Genomic DNA, 15754 nt, shown 5'->3' with positions numbered 1-15754 from the left:
CTCAACAATTAAAGTGTACATTTAATCCAATTCCAATCAGAATCCCAGTAGGGATTTGTTTTAAATGATGAACAAATTGATTATAAAGTTCAAATCAAAGTGGGTATGTTAAAAGTAAGCAAAAAATTATTTTAAATGAAGAGCAATGAGGAGGAACATGTCCTTTCAGAAATCAAATATTCTACACAGCTACATTAATCAAAACAACATGATACAAAATGCCACAGAGAGTGGAGTCCAGAAACATGTATATATAAAATTTTAAATGATGATAAGTATCTTTTAAAATCCACAGAGAAATTATGGATTATCCAGTAACTGCTGTTGAGTTAAAGGGCTAATAATCTTACAAAATAAATTACCTCCAAACTATATTCTAGATGTATTATATATTATTTGTTTACTTATCTTTTTAGAGACAGAATCGCATTCTGTCACCCAGGCTGCAGTGCAGTGGCACGATCGTAGCTCACCACAGCCTCAGACTCTGGGCTCAAGCCATCCACCTGCATCAGCCTCCCAAAGTGCTGGGATTACAGGCATGAGCCACTGCACTAGTGTATTCTATATTTTAATGCAAAAAAAAGCCCAAAGCTGCATAAAAGTACCAAAGATAAATAAATGAAAATATTCATCCTGTGAAAAAGGACTTTCTTAGCATGACATCAATGTCAGAAGCCATAAAGAAAAATATTTTATTATAAAAAAATGCAAAATATCCTAACCCAAAAAGTTCAATTAACAAATTTTAAGATAAATGTCAAACAGAGCAAGTTATTTGCAGCATATATGAGAGCAAAGACACAAAAGTCAAACAGGCAATCACCAAATAAAAATACAAATGGCCAATGCATCCATGGAAAGGTATTCAACTCTGCTAATCATTACAGAAACATAAATGAAACTTTTTTAACCTCTCAGATTAAATAAAATCTTAAAATACTGTGATTGATCATTTTCTAAGGTATGAGACAATAGGTAGACTTGTATCAAGTTAGTGATGTAAATAGCCACAGTATTTCTGGAAGACAATCAGGAATTTTAAGTGCCTACTCTCTGACACAGCAATTCCACTTCAAGGAATCTGTTCTAAAGAAATAATTGAACAAAGTTGTGTAAGATATACATGTATGTATGTATGTAGTATGTATGTAGTATGTTTTAATATATACATACAGAATAAAGTCATATAAGATCATCTACAAATCATCAGTGCTTATCCCTGGAGAACAGAATTACCAAGATCTCAAAGTAAAGCTTTTTGTTTTCTATAATTTATGTAATGCTTTAATAGTTTTGATGATTCTATCTTCCTTTATAATCAGAGAAAAATAAAAAAGGTTTCCCATTGCCTTCTGCAAAATTAGGTTTTCAAAAAAATTTATAAATTCTTTCTGCAAACACATGTACACAAATTTATATTTGATTTTGATTCCAGTTTTAATTAGTCTTCTCCCCTTTCCCAGTAGTTTCTATTTATTCTATTTATCAATATTGCCCTATGTTGGCAGTTGCTTCAGGAGTATTTTGGGAAGTAGATAAGGTATAAATGAATGCGTTAATTAAAAATATGACTAAAATGAGCCTATCTCGAGCCTTTTCATAGGTAACAGAATTGTGCAAAATCAGAAAACATTCTTTTTTTGTGTGTGTGAAAATCCCAGTATCATTGCTTAGCCATAATAAAAAAAGCTTAAAAGTTAACTATTTTGGAATACCTACTATTTATAGTTTAACATCCACATTTATACTGTGAGTTGAAGATTTTTTATGGAGTAAAATTGATCAGAAAATCTAGGTCTTTTGTTTGATTGAACCAATGGTAAGGAATTTGGAGAAAAGGGAAGAGAGAGAAGGTAAGGAAGACAGAATGAGAGAGAGAGAGAGAAATTCTCCAAGTCGGCAGAGGCAGTCAGAATAAGACTGGGAGAGAGAACAGATCTGCCTCCATTTCCTGGCTTCGGACATTCCTGAGCCACAGCTCAGTCCTTGCATTCCCTGGGGGTCCCTGGATCCTTTCCTCACCTTCCCATTTCCAAGCTGGGTCTGTTATTACCACGGCCTCCACTGGACCTTATCTCCTCAGCCCCTTCTCTCACTAATATTCCTCTCTGCACCAGCACCACCCTTTTCCTTCCTGCTCACATGCTCCACAAAATTTTTCTTTCAGTGCCTCCTAGTTTCCTGGATTATCTAAGATGTAAGACATTCTTTCCTTTTCTTTAAACATCTTTTCCCAGCCCAAAGCACATAATATCCCAAAGATTCAATTCTGTTGCACCAGCAAATGTACCTACCAATCCATTCAAGTCGACATTTAGTTCAGGATCGCAGTTTCCTGTACCCGAGATGTTACCGTGTTCCCCGCATTGGCACTTCTGCTCTTTTCTACACAGAAAACTCTGACAGAGCCTTGTCCTCCATTAGGTGATTTTTCTAATCTCAATAACATTGGGCTTCTGCGTGGTCAAATTCCAAAACTATACGAAAGGAGAAACTATCCAACTTACAGGATTTCTTTCCTGCCCTTGGGTAACCAATTTATTGGGCATCTTAGTGTGACCCATGTGAGTTTTTTATGAGTGATTCTAATCCCCAATCCCTTGAGCTGTTGACAATGACAGAGGTGGCAAATGCCTGGGAAAGAGAGGAGCTGAGAGTAGCTGAGAGTATCTGGGCAAGAGAGAGTAGACGGACAACAAAGGGAAGAGGGTCTTTCAGATTGATTCTCCCAAGAGGCCAATGCCAGGTAGTACGAAGTACCTGCTAAATTGTTCCTACTTGCCAGAGGGCTGTTTTCATGGGTTCCATCAGATTCCTGGACAATCGCAGAATATTCTGGAAAGAGAAAGGGTCTTCTAGTGCCCTCTCTTTATTCTCCCTCATCCACTTACCTCAACTAATTTCCTTATGTGCTTGTTGATGACTGTGGGGTCTGGCTTTGGCATCACCCCTAATGCCCACTCCAGGGGCACCACAGGCTTGTTGGGTGTCGTAGGGGAGGTAGGCTGCTGATAAAAAAAACACATATTTTTCAATTATATTATTATTATTATTATCATTATTATTATTTTGAGACAGGGTCTGGATCTGTCGCCCAGACTGGAGTGCAGTGGTGTAATTTTGGTTCACTGCAATTTCTGCCTCCTGGGCTCAGGCCATCCTTCCACCTCAGTGTCCCAAGTAACTAGGACTACAGGTGTGTGCCACCATGCCTGACTAATTTTTGTATTTTTAATGCAGATGGGGTTTCACCATGTTGCACAGGCTACTCTCTAACTCCTGGGCTCAAGCAATTCTCCTGTCTCAGCCTCCCAAAGTGCTGGGATCACAGGCATGAGCTACCATGACTGGCCATATTTTTCAACATTAACTGGAGCCTTGAGCAACTAGGGCCAGGGACACTGAGAAGAATGAATAAGTTTTGTATATTCATAATACCAGTAGAAACTTACATTTATGTAGCTTTTTATGCTTTAAATGCTTATAAAACAAGCATCTTTTGTTACTGAAATCTAATCTGTAACTAAATACATGTTTGGATACTGCCTTTTGTTTAATAGCAACTTAAATTCTATTATTTTATTTTTATTATTTATTATTATTTTTCTTTGAGACAGAGTCTTGCTCTGTTGCCCAGGCTGGAGTGCAGTGGCGTGATCTTGGCTCACTGAAACCTCCACCTCCTGGGTTCAAGCAATTCTCCTGTCTCAGCCTCCCGAGTAGCTGGGATTACAGGTGCCCACCACCATGCCAAGCTAATTTTTTTATTTTTAGTAGAGATGGGGTTTCACCATGTTGGCCAGGCTGATCTTGAACTCCTGACCTTGTGATATGCCCATGTCGGGCTCCCAAATTGCTGGGATTACAAGTGTGAGCCACCACGCCCAGCCCTCAATCTCATTATATAATGTTTATTTACTAAGAGTTTGCCATCTATTAAATGAGACACCATCCAATGTGACATCCAAATTCTCAGTTGAATCGATGGTTAGCAGAGAAATTTGTAAATTATCATCAAGATATTTAAAATTTTAAATCTAATTTTATGTGGAATGGAGCTTTTTTAAAACCTGAAAGGGTCTAAATGATCTTTAACATTAAGATGAGTTATTATTCTTTTCCTTTTTTTTTTAGTCCTATGTGTGTTGAGTTCTTAGCAGGAACACAATAAATAGAAGATCAATTATAAAACAGAGTAATGAGAATGATGTTCTTCCTCTTTATTAGCCTCTGGTATGAAGACACAATTCTCAAACTGTCAGGACTAAGCTGTCCCACTGATAAAATGGGAATAATGTCAATTTTTAAATTCTTCCATTTTAGAACATAAAGCAACATTGTAATAGACAATTACTGTAAATAACCAAAAAAAAGTGACTGGCACAGATCCTTAGAGAGAAAATTATACCTACCGATTTAGAATTTCTAGGCTCCAGCACCAGTGACAGTTTGTAAATATCATCTTCGGTGTGATAGAGGTCCAGGGAAAGCTACAACAAAATTAAAAAGGATAAATATGTTGGATTACCTTTAGTTATTTATTTATTTACATTGCTGAATTTTTCAGTTGAATGTTTAAGTTCACTGTCTAATACAGTAATTTGAGTAAATGCAGAACAATAAAAAGACGGTATGCAGAGATGGAAAATGAAATTTAAAAGAGAAAACGTTAATATCGTTTATCATCAGTATTGACCAGAACCATCAACTCAATTCCTCAGCAGTATTTACTGAGCAGCTCCCAGCAGCTCAGTGCTGAGTCACAGATGAGGGAGACCTGCTGTTTCCAGGCTGGAAGCAAGGACAGATGCAAACAGTAAGACTTATAAGTGTAATAAATGCTGCCTTCAAGGTTTGATTAAAGACTGTGGAAATACAGGTGCAATTAACTAGGTTCCTATCATTTGAGAGCATTGTGCTAAGTCCTGGTGAGGCAAACCAATATAAAATCATTTCTTGCCCTCCAGGGCCTGATCATTTATTTGAACCTAAAAAGATGTGTTCATAGCAATAAAAGGCAGCACATGCTGAGCGTGAAGTAGCTGCTCCACTTAAGTGCTCCAGGAATCGGTCAGGAATCAGGGAGGCAGCATAGTAAGTACAAGAGGTCAGAGGCTGTGTAGTCAGTCAGGACTACGTTCAAGCATGGAGCCTGCCACTGGCTAGCTCTGTAATGTTTATCAAGTCATTTCCTCTCTGACACTCAGTTTCTGCATCTGGAAAATGGGAATGATCATAAAAGTCCTTACTGAGTTGGCTTTATATCAGGACCAAATGAAATAATGCATGTAAAGTATTTCACACAGGACCTCAGTAAAATCTCAAGGAGTGTTATTGTGTAGTGTTAATGTTACTGTTATTATTGCATGTGTTATTAGTCATATTATTATTATGCATAGAGGCCACTGGAGACTGAAATGATCAGGACAGATTCATGGAGGTCCTTGTGAACTGCGACTTAACCAGGAGGATTGGGACTTAATTTGGACAAGAGAAAGAAGAAGGTCACTGTAGGCAAGGACAACACAGATCCAGATTGGAGAACGTGGATAAAATCTGCAAAGCCTGCAATGCATGTTCCCACTCACCTAAAACAGAAGTCACGAGGCTTAAAATAAGTCTGAACAATTCCCACCCATTCCTTTAAAGCTAGGACACTCGATGAATCACATCACTTCCCCGGCCATGAACATAACCAGTGCTGGCTCCCTTCTTTGACCATGTAGGAATGAAAATTTTTCTTTAACATACTTTATCTAATATGTGTATGAGAGTGGAGTGAAAGGGAAAAGAAAGGAGGAAGCAAGAGAAAACTCAGAGGCAAAGATGTTTTCAAAGATTCCTTTTCCTGTTCTACTTCCTTTAAAAAAGAAGTTGGCATTGTAAAGTTTCATTTTCAAATCATTCATTCAACAAATATTTATCAGTAACGTACTATGTGCCAGGGACCATTCTAGTCACTGTTCTAGCAGCTACTTGAATATAACATTTAAACTAAGGACTTCATAATCAGGTCACATTTCTTTTGCCTGTACTTTGTCACAAAGTTTTTTTCTAAACAAAATCAAACTGATTTAACTGTAAAGTTTCCCCAGTATCATTTCGAGATCACGAAAATCTTGCTTACAAAGAAGAGAGATTGTATTTGCCTTCCCCTGAACAGCAATCACTCCTACCTCCCTGACTCTGCCTTTTTACAGGAAAGGAAACATCCACATGTCACCAACAAATGCCTTTAGGAGCCAGCCCGTTATATAAAAGAGCAAAGTAGGATGTGCAAATGTACATGTTGATAGAGACATTGGTACCAGAGCATCTTACTTGGAAAACAGAGTCTTTACAGATGTAATTTATTTAGGGATCTTTCATCTTCGCGCTACAGTAAGAAAAATGTGTGATGATAAATGGGCCCTAGCACCTCTCTGTGTTAAGGAAGCAACAGGGAGAGATGTGGTTTGGGATGAACATCGCTACCCAGCAATGGCAAATTGCTGCCAGCCTACCAATGGTCCTTGAGTTTCCAGATCTTCTGATTTGTTAGGAGAAGCCAGGAATCTGGAGTTTTAGGTAAACTATCCCAATTTTTAAACACTGGGAACAACAAAAAATTTTATGATTCCATGTGGGCCAAATAAAATACATCGGCCATGGGCAGTTGCTTACCATTTTGTAAATCCCACAACAGACAACTCTGCCAGGCCCTATGCCTCGTGAAAGTGGGCAGCACATCTGTCTTTTGCACCTCCGTACCCCCAGTCCCAGCTTGTGGCCTCGTACTGTGAAGGTTACATAAGGAGAAAACCAAGTGACTCCTTCCTTCTGAATTCCTTGTTATCAGAAGTTAATCCGGACATGGAGGAGCGTGTTCCCTTCCTCCTGACTCAGCTTCCAAGTCCTGTGATGACTGGCACCAGCATCTGCCGGAGATGACAGCAGCACTACAACGGCCAACCAGAAATCCAAATAAGCCACACACTAAGTCAGGGAGATGCTCTTTCAAAAGAAACAGAACATCCGTGGGTATTTCCATGTGTCAAAGAGATAACTGGCTCAGCGATGAAAATGTTCTGGTAGTCTCCAAATATTTGCTTTCTGCTTATTAGTAGTGTGAGCCTGGGCAAGCAATTAATCTTCTGGAGTCTCAGTTTCCTGATCTGTGAAATGGGGATCATAAATAATAGCTGCCTCCCAGGACTGTGGTGAAGATTAAATGAGCGAATGGGTGTCTGACTAGGTTTGTTTAGAAGGTTACAAATGCAGGGTTTGACTTCCAGTCAATGCAGCAGTCAAATGCCACTGTGCTTATCCATGAATGTAAAGCTGCCCTCGTAAATGTAAAGCTCCTGGCATCTCTTCTTTCCCAGCCACGATTCTACTTCCTCTCTTGGATCTCCTCTGGATTTAGGGACCTGCCTAAAGAGTGATCTGTTCTACTTTCTACACACCTTTTTAATAATATGGGCTGCTCGTCAATGGAATTTCAAGAACATTTGCTTTTGTCCAACATATTTTGAGCCTGGCTGGTTTTTTTTTCTGACAAATGTTCCAGTCCACTATTTTAGGTTGTTGCATTGACCAACCTATCCTTTCAGCAAAGCTGGTTGCAGATTCAGTCTTCATTAGGATCTACATGGGCTTGACTGTTTATCACAAAATAAAACACACCTGGACGTCAGACTGCCTCTACTCACCATTTTTGAAACTCTTCTTATTCTTCTTCTTCTTTTTTAAAAATGAGACTAAAATTAAAAATACAGGGGCTTTCCAGTTATTTGCATGTACTCAAAATGGTAAAAGTAACTGACAAGGCTAAAAATACCATGAAGAGATTCAGACTATTTCATATACCACCATATACCACGCAACAGAAGCATCAGTTTTTAAAACTCCAGGTTACGTGAATTGGGATACAAGGGAAATGTTATCTCCAGATACTTCCTGAGAAGAGGAACAATACAAATCCCAACGGTTTGGTGGCATGATCCTCCTTCCCTCAACATGCCTGGTGCTGCTTTCCAGGGCCCAAGGATACGCTGATAAAAATGACAAGCACAGCCCCCACCCTCATAGATTTCGCCTTGCAGTTACCTCCTTTACTGCACTTCATGAAGAGGGGGAGAGAGCAGTATTAATTTTTACAGATGTGAAATAAAAAATTAGATGTCAGCAGTGCGCCCACACGAGAGAGCAAACGTCCATTTGAGGGGAACCCGGCCCAGGCTGGGATGCAGATGTTTACTCCCTGTCCTTTGTGAATCTCAGTTTCTTTTTTTGTTAAAAAAAAAAAAAAAAAAAAAAGGAAGGATCAAGTAGGTTATGTTCCACTTGCTGCCCTGCCCAGGCTGCATGGCAGGTGCATGTGAGAATTTACTGAGGAAATATATATGAAAAGTGCTGTGGAAATCGTAATCAACTATTACAGAAAGTTAAAGCACTGCCCTGCAGCCTACCACACGGAGTAGACATTTAATAATTGTTGATGAACTTAAGGGTTCTCTTTTTCTGTCCTCCAGGGCTGTCCCCATATATAGGTGACCTCACTCAAGCCATGTTTAGATGAAAACAAACACTTCGGATGAAAATTTAGAGTCCTAAAATGAATTGGGATATGAGGGAAATGTTCTTATAAATGGGCAAAATGAATCACCCCTTCTGATGCTGGCGTGTGGACACCTTTACATGCATTGGGGCAGCTGTGGTCAGTCATATGGTTCTAATCCAGGTGTGTGTGGCTTCATAGAGAACACTGCCCTTATATTCCAAGGGAGAGAGGCCGCCTTGGTCCCCATGTTGAGGACATTAATCCCCAGGAGTCAGGAAGCATGAATATATACTACTATGCACTAAATTTTTTTTTTTTTTTTGAGATGGAGTCACTTTGCAAGCTCCGCCTCCTGGGTTCAAGCAATTCTCCTGCCTCAGCCTCCTGAGTAGCTGGGATTATAGGCATGTGCTACCATGCCTGTCTAATTTTTCTACTCTTAGTAGAGATGAGGTTTCACCATGTTGGTCAGGCTGGTCTTGAACTCTTGACATCATGATCCGCCCACCCTGGCCTCCCAAAGTGCTGGGATTACAGGTGTGAGCCACCACACTTGGCCTGCACTAAACTTTCTTCTTAGCTGTGGGGAGAAAGAAAGGATCTTGGCTTGATGTTTGGTGACTCATACACAGGACTGTGCTATCGTGATGCACTATTGCGCTGGCACTACAGAATCAGGTTGACTCTTGCTTCCTTATGCTCAAGGCTCCACCGGTTCTTACATCTAGAATCCTAGAAGTTTAGAGCTGGACAAGACCTCACAAATGAGCACAAAACGCTTATTTTAAAAAAGCCAAAGTCAAGGCTGTTAGCAAGGAAACAAAGCCAAGCAACAGCAGAGGCAAGGCTGAAAGCAAGTTCTGACATCTAGGATTTCCACTACGCTATGCTACCCAACACTGCAGTTACTAAATACGGCGCTTGATGGCTTCTAAGTTTTCCTTCAGTATGAGAGAGAGAAAGATTCCTTCCCAGCAAAAAGGAATTTTTTTCTTAACCTTTATTTCTAGAGTTCAGATTTTTTTCATTTGTACTCCTGAAATTTTATTGAAAACCCTTCAATGTTTCTCTAAATACCCGCTCCCCACTTTTTTTTTTTTTTTTGAGACAGTCTCCCTCTGTTGCCTAAGCTGGAGTGCAGTGGCACGATCTCGGCTCACTGCAACCTCCATCTCCCAGGTTTAAGCAATTCTCCTGCCTCAGCTTCCCAAGTAGCTGGGATTTCAGGCAGGTGCCACCATGCCTGGCTAATTTTCGTATTTTTAGTAGAGACAGGGTTTCACCACGTTGGTCCGGCTGAGTTTTGAACTCCTGACCTCGTGAGCCACCTGCCTTGGCCTCCCAAAGTGCCAGAATTACAGGCACAAGCCACCACACTCAGCCTAATATTACTCTAAAAATCTCTTTGTCATAACGTTGCTTGTTTCATTTATAACTCAAAATTAATTTCCCTACCTCACTATTATGTTTTATCTCTATGAGAAATTGCCCAAGGGTAGGCACCTGCTCTCTGAAGTTATGCATGCTTGACATCGTGGCCAGCCTGGACACAGACACAGGAAGCCTAGGCTCCACATGGAGACCAGTCTGCAGACATCCCGTGGCTGTGGGTCTGTAGTGTGATTGGGGCTGTAACTCTGGTCACTTATTAATGGAAACAGATTTACATGGCAAATGATTAATAAATGCAGGTGCTTAGATTATTGTGAGTTGTGTTTCCTGCCCCCAGTAGAGAAAGTCTGTGTGTTTACTATTTGTCATAAAAACTCATCTTTAAGAGATCTGTGTTTCTGTGTGTTGGCCACTTCTGCTTTGTTTGAAGGGGTATAGCTAGCATTATTGCCTACACTTAGAGGGAGATAGATAGATAGATAGATAGATAGATAGATAGATAGATAGATAGAGATGGAGTTTTGCTCTTGTTGCCTGGGCTGGAGTACAATAGCACAATCTCAGCTCACTGCAATCTCCGCCTCCTGGGTTCAAGTGATTCTCCTACCTCAGCCTCCCAAATAGCTGGGACTACAGGCACATGCCACCACGCCCAGCTAATTTTTGTATTTTCAGTAGAGATGGGTTTTCACCATGTTGGCCAGGAAGATTTTGATCTCTTGACCTCGTGATCCACCTGCCTCGCCCTCCCAAAGTGCTGGGATTTCAGGCATGGGCCACCACACCCGGTTGGAGGTCTATTCTTTGGTAAACAATTACATGCTCTAGAAATAGTTTGTGAGAAGGGTGAGAAAACATACTCCTATTCCAATGTAGCAGTCCTAGGTGATTTAGGATCTCAGAAATTGAGAGGAGTTATTGGTTTCATTTTCCACAGCCATAAAAGGAAAACAGTTAATTCAGTATTGCAGCTGAGTTTCAGATGCTACAGTGTTATAAACCCAAACGGGGAAGTTGCAATCTACTTTTGTTTAAGGAAGGGCAAGAGAGCGAATTTGGTTATGCTTCTTCTTCCCACAAAGAAGCAGCCAATGGGAAACATTCTCTATACACCTGTTGTGTCTAAACGTTCTAAGATAGGACCCAGAGACCATCTAAATATGTATGCTACAAATGCCAAAAAGGTAAGAGTGGTAGGTGAATTTCTTTTGTCTAAGCCACATCACTCCTAAATACAGCATGCAGTTCATTAATTGAGTTCCTAAATATGCCAGGAACTGTGAGAGGTGCTAGGGATATGATATGTAAGGCAGACAAACAGAAAAAAAAAATGATTGCAAAGTGATACCATCTATAGTTAAGGAAAATATAAAGTGCAAGGGCGACATGTGACAGATGCATGACTGCTTTGGAGAGGGGGAGAGAATGCCCCGGAAGGACAGGCTTTTGAATTTGAACTCAATACATGAATGGGTAGGGATGGGATTCTCCAAGAAAGTGCAAAGGCCAGGAAGCAGTAGGCAGCATTTCATGGTGGGAAGTACAAGAAGTTCAATATTTCTCACAGACTGGTAAAATGTGGGAGAGGGTGACGGCAAACAAGGCTGGGCTGATGGTCGGAGACTGAGTCTCGAAGAATCTTGAACGCCAGACTGTAAACCACATCCTGGGGGTTTGGGAGGTGCATCATGGGAACAGGAAGATCACGTAGAAGGTCCTTGCACTACTACAGGCTTCAGCCAAAGCAGTGCAATGAGGATAAAGAGGAGCAGATGACTGGAGGACATACAGAAGAATGTGATGAGTTGGACGAATGTGGTGAAGGAGAATGAGGGCTGAGACAGAGTCTGGAGGAGCCTCTCTAAGAACTCCAGAAGTGGAGCCATTTGGCAGAGACTGGGCCCCTCTGAACAAAGATAGATTTCTTTGCCCCAAGATTTGCCAGTCATGGAAAATATTAACCAGGGTTCCTATTCCCTTTTCCTATGAGATTTCCTCTCATCTATTGACTCTGAAACCAATTTTCCCCCAGAATGATTTGCTGGCACACATCGTCCTATGACTCCTGCAGAAGAGTTATTAAGCCCAAACTTGGCTCCTTGGAACTCACCGTGAGCAGGTTGATCAAATCCATGTTGGGTTCTAAGTGGTGAGAGGCATTCTGCAGGGAGACTAGTTCACTCAGGGTAACGGAGAGCTGGTGCATTTTCACAATGTTCACTTTGTTCTCCTCCATCCAGTCTGGGAAAATGACATGGACTGCTATCAAGTCTTTCAAGTGTACTCCAAGGATGGGGATTTTGAAGCCATCGCAGTCAGCAAAGGCCTTGCGGTAATTGCAGTAATTGCCGTTGGAGGAGACCAGCTCTGTCATTTCATTCCAGTTCTGGGAACAGATGGAAAAGTAGAATTTTCAGACAACTTTCCCTTCTGCACACCCCCAGGCCCTGCAATGCATGGCTAGGAAATTCCTCAGCTACTGAGAAAAGTATCACTTGCACCAATGTTGATGCAGGGAAATGTGAATCAGGAAAAACAAAGTTAGAAAAACGTACTAGGCCTGGCTATGCTTTGAGCAGCCTGTTCCCTTTTGTTATAAAACGGAAACAGCCTACACGTCTGCCTACCTACTGGGATGTTGTGATATTAAATGGCATCATGTAGTTAGATGTTTTGGAATTTATGAAAATATTACTGTCCACAAATTGAAGCATGTTGAGTATTAAAAATTTTTTAGTTGTTCCAAGAAAGTTGCATTCCGAATATTACTTGAGGTGAATCTGGGACAGTATGGGGTAAAGTTGCAATGCGGTGTGAGATAGCCGTGATTCTGTATTCTGCCTAACTAGAAGAGTGACTTTGAGCAAGTCGCTTCAGTTTTTTGGGCCTCAGTTTCTTTCTCTGTTAGTCAGAGAAGTTCCCACGAATAATTTAAAAAGATACACTGGTAGTTCTCCAAGCCTCTATAAACTTCTATCAGATTCTTCACAACATTTAAAATTTGGTTTTGCTTTTTACTTGAGATTTGGTACAAAGCTAAAAGAAAATGAAGTACTTATTACATAATAAGTCCCATTCTACTTGGAATGAGTACGAGTATGAGGTCAAACAACGGTACTTCTGTGGCTTACTTCCTCTTGTTTATGTGGACAAGTTATCGATGGATACTTCACAGCAACCAGACCTTTTTAGTAGATCCCAATTTTGATTAGTTTACTATCTCCCAAAGCAGCCCATGTGACTCAGACAGAGCTGTTTCCATTTCCAGGACCAAGAATGAGTTCTGATTTATCATCAGTGTAATTGCATCCCTCTAGTTTGTGATTGGTTCAGGAACTCAGGGTTAAGCCAATCAGTACCTTGCATTCCTCTGGCAACCATTATTGGTCCAGGGATGGACGTAAGACCTGAGATGGCTCAAGAGGTCTTTAATTCTATAGGTGAAGAGTTGAAGTGAGAAGTCTTCCCTATCTTCAACTTTCATTATTTCAAATTATGAACAAGGGAACATAATTTTTTGGTTGCTACAGACAGCCCAATTAGGAGAGAAACCAGTTTGATGAAACAAACAAACAAACAAACAAAACTCCCTGATACTGAGAGGCAGGCAGAGCACCTGAGTCAGAGCTCTGAACAGACCATGCTGGCTCCTTCTCTGGATTTCCAGGTATGTCCCGCAGGGTGGAGTGCAGTGGTATGAGCATGGCTCACCGCAGCCTCAAACTCCTGGGCTCAAGCAAACATTCCACCTCAGCCTCCCAAATAGCTGGACTACAGGCACACACTACCGCACCAGGCTAATTTTTTTTTTTTTTTTTTTTTGTAGAGACAGGATCTAGCTGTGTTATTTAGGCTGACGTCAAACTCCTGGCCTCAAGCAATCCTCCCCACCTCCCAAAGTGCTGAGATTACAGGTGTGAGCCACCACTCTTGACAGACAATACATTTCCTTATTGTTTAATTATTGTAGATTTTTTCTTTTCCTTTTAAACTCACAGCTAGACGTGTCCTGATTGAAATAGCAAAGTGCACTCTTACGTGAGAATCTCTTCATAAAGATTCATCCTTATAAAATGTTCGTTTTTGCTCAAGAAAAAACACAACTATCATGTCATGAAAATAAATATAGTAGAAAAGCTCAGTTTGTAAAATCACTCTTTTTAATACCTAATATATACTTTTTCATGACAATTCAGCTGTAAATCTGAGGATTTCTATACAAGGCCTATGTCTTCCCCTTCTTTCTATCTTCTGATGTGCCCAACACAATGTCATGAATAGAGTAGTCATTCAATGACTTTATTTCAGGAGGTAGGGTAGGAACTATTTCTGTTTTTTTTTTTTTTTTTTTTGAGACAGAGTTTTGCTCTTGTTGCCCAGGCTGGAGTGCAATGGCAAGATCTCAGCTCACCGCAACCTCCACCTCCTGGGTTCAAGCGATTCTCCTGCCTCAGCCTCCCAAGTAGCTGGGATTACAGGCATGTGCCACCACACCCAGCTAATTTTGTATTTTTAGTAGAGATGGTGTTTCTCCATGTTGGTCAGGCTGGTCTTGAACTCCCAACCTCAGGTGATCCACCTGCCTCGGCCTCCCAAAGTGCTGGGATTACAGGCGTGAGCCACCATGCCCGGCCTATTTCTTATTTACCTTGTGTATCACAGTGCCTATCACATAGCAAGGACCAAATAGATATCTGTTGAATATTTACCACTATTATATGTTAATGGTATGTTAAAGCATTCTTCCTGGGACACTTAACACCACATCCAACCTGTTTTTCCAGGTGGACTTAGTTGGTGTGGCTACTCTTTCTACTTTGTCCCCATGTATAACCTTCCACTGGTTTAAAAGGAAAACGTTCCCACTCTGAGTGACATTTGTTAGGCATATGCTAAACTTGACCAATTTACAAATGTATTTTTTACTTTGGATTAGAATCAAATCTACTGTACCTTTGTAACTTCTGAAGAGAGATGAGAATGGGTCTCTTTGAGGCGTGAAATGGAACTATGACTGAGGCCTCCCACCACTGCCATCAGGGTGTTAAAATTTTTGAGTTGAAGGAGCTTCTGCAATTAAAATGCATCAGTGCTTTTTAAGGATTTCTGAATTATTCTAAACTTTCTGAATTACAAGTAAATGCATGCACAATTTTAATAACAAGGACCTAAGGAAAAAAATTACATTAATTTAGAAGGATGCACAAACAGATCCAGAGAAATATATCTATTATTTCACAGAAAAATGGCTACATTAAATGCTTCTAAGCATTACTTTTTGAAAGCAAATCTTCTTGCATTGCAGAAATATGATTTGTTCATTAGACATCAGCGAGTCCGATGCCCTTATATTGTGATCACCACATTTCCTCAATGACTTTTCTCAGTAGAGTAAATGAACATCTAGAACTCGAGAACCCCAGTCTGATTACCAGACATACCTTTGCAACATTGATAAACTTTGTGATAACTTCTGCCCTTTGCTGGGGGGTTGGTTTGCTAAGAACCATCAACTGGACCCACTTAGAGATTCCATTAAATAAAGCAATAGATCTTTCCAAGGTTGGATTATTCTCCAGGCAGCCGTGGATGACATAGCTTTGGTAATCAGTGAACTAGGAAAGGAAGATTCAGAGATTCTGAATTAATGGAGCCTTTGTAAAATCAAAAATTAGAATATTGCATAGAAGAGGTGAGATATTGTTTCATAACAGAACAATTTATTTCACATTTAAAATGGCATCCTACAAGTTTGAATATACATGTGCCTTTAAAATATTATTTTGCTGCTTTTCAAACCCCACTTATCCTACGCAC

General features: G+C 40.4%; 1 protein-coding gene across 4 annotated transcripts in view; it reads right to left on the bottom strand.

The window, feature by feature from the left end:
• The window catches only part of RASGRP3 (RAS guanyl releasing protein 3), a 128956-nt gene that overhangs the window by 21252 nt on the left and 91950 nt on the right, over positions 1 to 15754 (bottom strand). For 3 of the 4 annotated variants that reach the window (XM_064363993.1, XM_064363991.1, XM_064363992.1), the window contains exons 8-12: positions 15379 to 15552; positions 14891 to 15007; positions 12048 to 12323; positions 4416 to 4493; positions 2895 to 3011 (exon numbers count right to left, since the gene is read on the bottom strand). In XM_064363993.1, the coding sequence (XP_064220063.1) occupies positions 2895 to 3011; positions 4416 to 4493; positions 12048 to 12323; positions 14891 to 15007; positions 15379 to 15552 (762 nt within the window). The remainder of the gene's footprint in view (positions 1 to 2894; positions 3012 to 4415; positions 4494 to 12047; positions 12324 to 14890; positions 15008 to 15378; positions 15553 to 15754) is intronic. The other variant, XM_064363994.1, reaches the window with a different exon arrangement.

Source organism: Aotus nancymaae, unplaced genomic scaffold (genome assembly GCF_030222135.1).
Source record: "Aotus nancymaae isolate 86718 unplaced genomic scaffold, 86718_ANA_hifiasm-v0.15.2.pri h1tg000057l, whole genome shotgun sequence".
NCBI lineage: Eukaryota > Metazoa > Chordata > Mammalia > Primates > Aotidae > Aotus > Aotus nancymaae.
Note: the sequence above shows the minus strand (reverse complement) of the source record. Positions and strands in the feature narration are given on the sequence as shown.